At 52.7% G+C, this 7258-nt stretch overlaps 1 protein-coding gene across 1 annotated transcript; it reads left to right on the top strand.

The window, feature by feature from the left end:
- The first annotated feature begins 345 nt into the window (after window positions 1-345).
- On the top strand, window positions 346-3198 carry LOC119504881 (spermatogenesis-associated protein 31A6-like). Its single transcript, XM_037797483.1, has 3 exons — window positions 346-682; window positions 1269-1329; window positions 1599-3198. Exons 1-3 carry the CDS (start codon window positions 496-498, stop codon window positions 3172-3174), a joined length of 1824 nt encoding a protein of 607 aa, XP_037653411.1. The 5' UTR covers window positions 346-495; the 3' UTR covers window positions 3175-3198.
- Window positions 3199-7258: the final 4060 nt, after the last annotated feature.

The raw sequence follows: 7258 nt of genomic DNA, 5'->3' as shown, positions 1-7258 counted from the left end.
AACTAGAGCAATCCTTGAGATGGGAAATCTTGGGAAAGAATGCAACACCATTCTTCTAGGGCCCCGCCAAGCAGGGCAGGGTATAGCCTGGACACCAAGGTTTCTACCTGAAGATTTCAGCCCATCTGTCTCACTGTGGTAAAGGCTCCAGGGTGACCCCCCAAACACAGGGACTCAGCAGCCAATGATGGGATTTCAGAGAGAGTTCTGGATCTCTGCAGGACCAGAGAGCCCAGTGCTGGCTCATCAGTCACCTCCCCTTGACAGGCATCTCTGGGGCTTTCCTTTGTGTTGGCACTGATCTAGAGAGCACTGCTGAGGCCATGAGAGCCTCTGATCAGAGGCTGGAGCTGAGCTCTAGCCCTGGGAAGCAGAATCCACCTGACAGAGCACAGGTCTGAAGTCTGTCCCCTTCTTGAAATCCATTGCAGATCTCACAGAATTCTTCTTTGAATTATTCAAAGAAGGAAAAAAATAGTTTTACCCGCCATAAAAATGAATAAATGGAAAAACAGAGCCCCATTAATTAAATGTAGAGTCATGTTATTCATGAATACTGAATGTCTGCTGTGTATCTTGAGAGAGAAAAGAACTGGGTCCCAGCTCTTCATTCTTGTCTATCAGCGTCAAATGGGGACAAGGGGAAGGAACAGGAGGAGGAAGAAAAATGGAGCTTTGAAAGGTAAGGTCCTCCCCATTCAACCCTGACTCCCCCTACCCCAGGCGTTAACCTCAATCTCTCCTGTCCCTGGGGGCCCAGGTCCATGGTCATGGAGGGTGTCAGGCACTAGAGCACATCCCTCTGGGGAAACAGAACCCTCGAGGGAGGCTCCTGGGAAGGAAATCCAAGCCTAGGATCCTTGTCAGATTACCTGCTGGGACCTTCTCTGGGAATGAAGCAATGATGGGCCTGGGCAATGGGTGGTGCCCATTAGGGAGCAGTGTGGGATGTAGTAGACAGATATAGTGGCTGAATTTGAAGGTAGAATATCCAGGTCCAACTGTGGACAAGTTGCTTAACCTCCCTAAGGCTCTCCTTGAGAAGTCACAGTGAGTATTGTATGTAGGAACACTGTGTAAATGGTTCAGCCCACCCACACGTGAGCCTTCCTCTTACAATCAGGGATCATGTGATCTTGTACACAGATGCTTGAGCTCCAGAGCCTCATCTCCCAACGGTCTCCCCTAAAAGGACATTCCACTCAGGTTCCTGTAAGATCCCTAGGCCCCTACCTTCACCACCCATAACCCAGTCCCCTGATTTCCAGCTTGCAGAGAGAGCCTGCAAGAACTGAAGGAGACTCAAGACCTGTTCTTGCTTCTGCAAAGGTGAGTAACCTTTCCCATTCTCTCCTGTGTCACTGTTCCTACCAGCTCCAATGCAATCAGAGAGCCACAGGGTGGCCTGGGACTGACAAAGGATGGGAAATCCATGGGGAGAGAATGAAACAGAAAACTCTGGGGTGAGGGAGGGCAGGAGCATGGTGAAGACAGGTGGGGAGTGGAGGGGCCAGGTGCCTCGGATTCTCCCACCTCTGCCAGGCTCTCCTGGCCCCATTCTGCTCCTGGCTGCAGCTTCTGCCTCCTATCTCCTGCAGCCACCTGGGTCAGCTCCCTGAAAAGGGCAACTTTCATCAGCTCTTATGTCAAGACCCCTCTGCTGAGATGTGCAAAACGGCACCTGCTGAAGCCCATCTGCCACATGAGGAACCCATAGACAACGCTGCTCCCGCTGTGTCCCCTTGGGCTTCCACAGTTCCTCTGACCAAGCCCCCTCTACCTCTGGCCTCCAAGCTTTCACCATACCTGACCACCCCCTCAGTTCCTGGTCTTTTGCACTCACCTCTGAGTGCCTCTCAGCCATCAGAGCCTTTTCTACCTCTAGACCATCGCTCACGCCAACCACTCACACCTTTCTCACCCCCACCACCTGCCTCTGGTTCCTTGGCCTGCCCTCAGCCTCCAACAGCCTTCTCTGCTCCACCACTGATAGGCTCCTCTTTGACTCTTTCTCAGCATGACTTGATGTCACTCCCACTGAGTGCATCTTTATATAACAAGTCTTGGTTGTCTGCTTCTACGCCAACAATCTCAAGCTTTGACCGGTCAAGCCGTCCCATTCTGGCCTCCTCCTGGTGGTGGGCGGCTACAAAAGACCTATTCTTCCCGACCCCAACACACTCTGAATTCCAGCAAGAGCATCTTTCCCATCACTCACGAGAAGCCTCTTTCTGGAGAGGCCCCGTAAACAGGCAGGTGGAATTTGGTGGCCCCTCTTTCCTCAACTCGGATGTCCAGAAGCTCCTGGAACTGCAAATCACAAAGACAGTGGAATTGAAGAGTTGGAAGGAAAAAGAAAAGGAGGGACCAGACTACCATCTGAATTCTTTAGGGAATGTGTTTAAGTCCCTTCCTGATGAGCAGGACAGCACAGTCCCTCAACCCTTCTGGAGCACCAAAGACAAACCAGAACAGCAACCCAGCCCTGAGAAGTCCCCAAATCCTGAGACCTTGGGGGATCATTTGGGGCATAAATGTAGCCAGTTCTTCTGGGGCCTCCCCTTTCTGCACAGTGAGTCCCTGGTGGCTACTGTCAGGGGTTCTGGCTCTGCAGTAGAGTTTCCCTCTGTTTTCTTCAATGGAATCTCTAGTGCCTTACCAATTCAAATGCCAGCTGAAGAATTTTCACTCCTCTCACAGTCCCAGGCCTTGCCACGTTATGTGGTTCAATCCCAACTCTTGATTCCAACCATGCCACAACCCCAGCCCTCACTTATATCTCAAGTCCATTTCCAGCCCCAACCTCTGGCTCAGATCCAGACCCAGGTCCATCTCTCATCCTCTCTCCCAATTCTAGTACCTTCTTCTCCTCAGATTGTTTCCTGTGGAGAATTGTGGCCCACCTCCCAGAATGAGTCACAATCCCTCATGCCAATTGCAATTCAACACCTGGAATGTCACATTTTGAAGAAGCAAAAAGAGAGTTGGAGGGCTTTACCCTTCGTGGTCACACGATCTCAGGAAGCCTTTAGTTCTCTAAGTTCTAACCTTCCCCAGGAGAGCCAGGCCTCCCAGGCCCACAAGTCAGTCTCCAGCCTTCCTGGGGATTTTCCTGTCAGCCCCGTGCTTTGCAGGCACCTGGAGCAACACCTTCCAAAGAGGTTTGTCCAATAGCAGGGCAGCCTGCCCCGTAGGATCCATGTAGGTCTGGAACAGGTGCAGCCTCAGAGAAAATCACCAGGGATCTGTCAAGAACCCTCTCGGCCCTCTGTATGTACACAGCAAAGTAGCAGGGACATAAAGAAGCTGAAAGCCAGGCACCCAGGAGGCTTCCATTTGTGCAACTCAGCAAACTTCCAGCTAGGGAGGGACCCAAAGGCAGATCTGGGGTATAGTTTAGGGAGGGTCTCACGATATACTGTATCTCAGGAATCAGAGAGCTTTGAGAAGGACTCTACCGAGGAGTCGAAAAATGAATTGAAGATGCCATCAGGAAATGTCTTAGCAAGGATCTCAGAGAAGAAACAAGTAGAAAGTGACCTAGAAGTCCATATGGACAAGAAGTGGTGGCAGATCAATAAGAGTACAACCCCTATGAAAGTGCAGCATTCTTGGGTTTCTGTCAGCCATGCCTTGTCCAAGTCGGACACTCAGATGGAAACCAGAAAGCTGATATGCTTGGATGGTCAGAAATATTGCGTGAACACCTCCCAAGAGCTTCTCTTCCTCAATCTGGTCACACAAAAGGTGCTGGAAGCACATAGGAAAAAGCTTTGGGTGAAGCACAGGTGGAGTCTACTCCTTAAAGTTCTCAAGACCATAAAACTGTTTGAGTCGAGAAAGGCCCAAGCCTCACCTCCTCAACAGTGTGCCTTTCCCACAGCAGTCACCCATGAAATAGCCGAGGTTGGCAAGCCTCTGGGAGAAAACCCCCAGGTGAGTCAGGAAGAGAAGGTGGTACCAACAAATTTAGCCTCCACCTTGAAGAGTCGTCTCCCTGCTCCATCCCCTGCATTTGAGGAAATCCAGAGCATCCCAAGTCAGGCCCCTCCTGGTGATGACCACAAGCTCTCAGAGGCCCCTCTGACCGGAGAGGAGGGCAGGCAGTCTCCTCAGCCCCTCACCCCCAGCATCGTGAGCAGACCCAGACAGAGTGAGACTGTCCTGGAGACCCAGAGAGGCAGCCTGGAGCCCACCTCAAGTCAAGTCATGGGAGAGAATGGGCCAAGGGAGGAGAGTGGGAGTAATAATACCCCAGGAGCCCCCAGCCCTGGTGAATCAGTATTGGAGATGGATGTAGAATCCCAATCTCCAAAGGTCATAGAGAGCAGCGAGGGGTCCCCTGCTCTTCAACCCCAGCATAGCGACATCTTGAGAGCCAGTGAGCAGGCAGACTCCCCAGTCTTAAATGTGAATTTCAGCGGTTTAGGGTCTCCAGGGATCCGTCAAAATTTCACACCCTCTAGAATGTCTGCTGCCCAGGTTCTAGAACTACCAAGCCCTAAATTGCAAGTCATTAGTAAACCTGAGATCAAAATGAAAGCTGAGCCAGAGATTGAGCCTCGAGATGGCCGCACTGATGTGCCCCTTGCTGCAGGCATCTTGGCTTCTCAAGTGCCCCAGCGCCGTCCCCGGAGCACAACCAGTGGGAACAGGCCAGTTCTCCAAGTGCTAGATGGCTGCATGGCAGTTGGAAAGAGCAGCCTGGTGCAGCAGGAGTCCAAAATCTTGAAGCCCCAGGCCCCATTGAAAAGCCAGAACAAGACTTTTACCCCTGCTACCAGGAGAGAGGACTGCAGGAGGCCCAAATGAGAAGAACATGAAGGGTTTGCAAGATTGGGGAGTTCCCCAACCAGAAAGATGGGCCCACTTGGCCAGGGGAGGGGAATAGCAAACACCCCAAGCAAGAACCTCCAGTTCCTGCCAGAGAAGGGAGAGTCTCCACCCGAGAGGCCCCAGGGAAAAAAGACGAGTCGCTTTCTTCAGTGGGTTTTCTCCAGTAAAGACAAAGGGCAGAAAGAACCTCTGCAAAAGGTCAAGCCCACAGCAGCCTCTGCCCTTGGCCGGGAACCAGTCAAAATCAAACCAATTTGTATGAACAAAGAGGCTGCTGATGCTGAAGCTTGGGAGCTCATGTCAGCTGTTGGCCAGATGCTAGAGGAGAAAATAGCACTTCAGGCCTCAGAGTTAAGTAAGCAGAAGCAGAAGGTCCAGGTTCCGGTTGGGAGGGGCCCCTCCTGTCACGGAGCTTCCTCCCATGTGGAACAAAGAAGAGTGATGAGTGATACAACCTACCATCGCCATGACACCCCTGAGAGTTGCCCTATCATAGAAAATTGGATCAGAGACAAGGACGGAAATATCTGGAAAATTGTGGGTATCAAGATGAGCAATTGTGCATTCCACCCCATGGAGCCCACATCCCCAGTCAGCTCCTACCACCATTTGCCATGGATGACAGGGAACTCGGGCCGCCCTCCCCACTGCCCACGGCACTGTCAGTGGAGAAATGGCTTCTCTGGTCAACCGGAAAATGCTTCTCCAGGCCGTCTCAGTGGGAAAACTTCTGTCCAAGGAAGCATGCAGTCCAAGTAGAGGAAAACCTGTGTTGTTTTTTTTTTTCCTCATGCTAACCCATGTTCTATGGTTTTGGCTTCTCCCAAACCAAGATGTTTATTATTCCCCAAATACATATGTTTTTCTCTCATAAGAAGGTGGTGGCTTCTGTCTGTCACGCTGGGGTGTAGGGGTCAGCATGCTGAGTCACTGCTTTGGTTTCTAGAAGGGAAGGAGGCATGGTGGGAGGTTAACAATGTTACTACACATTCACCCTCACCCCAGTTTCCTTTGTTTTGTCATTGCAAAACACACACACACACACACACACACACACACACACACACACACACACACACACACACACACACACACACACACACACACACACACACACACACACACACACACACACACACACACACACACACACACACACACACAAAAAAAAAACACCACACACAAATGCATTCAGGGCTTTTCAAAATGAGAAAAACTTAAGAGGACCTGACCCCAGGATCCAGCTCAGACTGTCTCTCTCCAGCTCTCTCTACATTGAACTTATTGCAACTGTAGAGAGGATGGGTTTTTAGAGGCATCACAGATACGACCAGAAATTCCCTACTTAGGATATGTCAGAGACAAGTAACTTCACACATATCCTAAAGGAGACAGGGGGCATTTAGGGGAGGGGGCAATGAGCCCTGAGTTTAGAGGTGAGAAAAATCTTGTCCCAGGATCCCTTGGTGGGAAACAGATGTCACCTGCCCCAGGGAGCCCTGAGCCTGCCCTATGAAGGCTGGGGAAACGGGTCTGCATCCCCCTCTTAGTTCAGCCTCCATGAAAGGCACAGCCACGCCTGTCCCCGCCCCTTCCTTTCTCACACCCTGGAGCAGCAGCCGCTACCAAGCTCCCGGCTCTGCGGGTGTGGAGGTGGGGAGTGTGGGGAGGCTGCTGAGGACCGCGCGCACCCCGCGCCCCAAATGAAGTGCATCCGCTCACTGGCCTCGTGCATGGCTCCCTGCCGTCCCCTCCGCCTCAACCCAGAAGGAGCTGACGGCTGCGGGGCTGGGGTGAGCGGTCCGGCCGTGGAGGCGGGTGACGGTGGACGCTGAGGACCTCGCGTGAAGAATTGAAAGGATCGGGGCCCATGAAGGAGGCGCAGGGACGGGGGGCTCCCAGGCATCTGCAGCCTAGAGTAGAGGGGCGCTCAGGGGCTCCACGCGGCGTCTCCAGCTCCACGTCAGCAACTTTACCCACCACGAGAGGGCAGAGCTGATGGAGGAGATGAAGGCCCCCAGCAGGGAAGACGGAGTTCTTAATATGTATAGTGAGATCGCGCACCATCATTGACCTGATTTTCACCCATTGAAAGGATTAGTCTCCACCCACTAGAGCCAGGGCGGGGGAGGCAGGCATGTGACCCCCAGTTCGCTCCTCTTTACACCGCACATTCCCCCAGGTCTGCTCCCAGGGGAGAGATGGGGACTGAAAAGGGCAGAGGGGCCTGCGTGGGGTCACACCTGCAGCAACACACACCACACATACCCACACACAAACAGCAAGTCCCACCAGGCTCCCAGTCCTCCCTTCCTCCAGGGGCTGAGGCAGCAACAGGAGGTGCAAGCCCAAGGGGGCCGAGAGGTGGCCAAAGGAGGGGCACAGTCCAGGAGAGGGCCCCTGTTCTCACTCTGCTTCTAGC

This window comes from Choloepus didactylus, chromosome 10, assembly GCF_015220235.1.
Source record: "Choloepus didactylus isolate mChoDid1 chromosome 10, mChoDid1.pri, whole genome shotgun sequence".
NCBI lineage: Eukaryota > Metazoa > Chordata > Mammalia > Pilosa > Megalonychidae > Choloepus > Choloepus didactylus.
Note: the sequence above shows the minus strand (reverse complement) of the source record. Positions and strands in the feature narration are given on the sequence as shown.

Bases quoted from the DNA above. Each gene is read 5' to 3' on its own strand.
- LOC119504881 (XM_037797483.1), top strand. From the start codon at position 496: ATGAATAAATGGAAAAACAGAGCCCCATTAATTAAATGTAGAGTCATG. The intron at 683-1,268 runs GTAAGGTCCTCC...CCTGATTTCCAG, and splicing joins GAAAAATGGAGCTTTGAAAG to CTTGCAGAGAGAGCCTGCAA. The intron at 1,330-1,598 runs GTGAGTAACCTT...TATCTCCTGCAG, and splicing joins CTGTTCTTGCTTCTGCAAAG to CCACCTGGGTCAGCTCCCTG.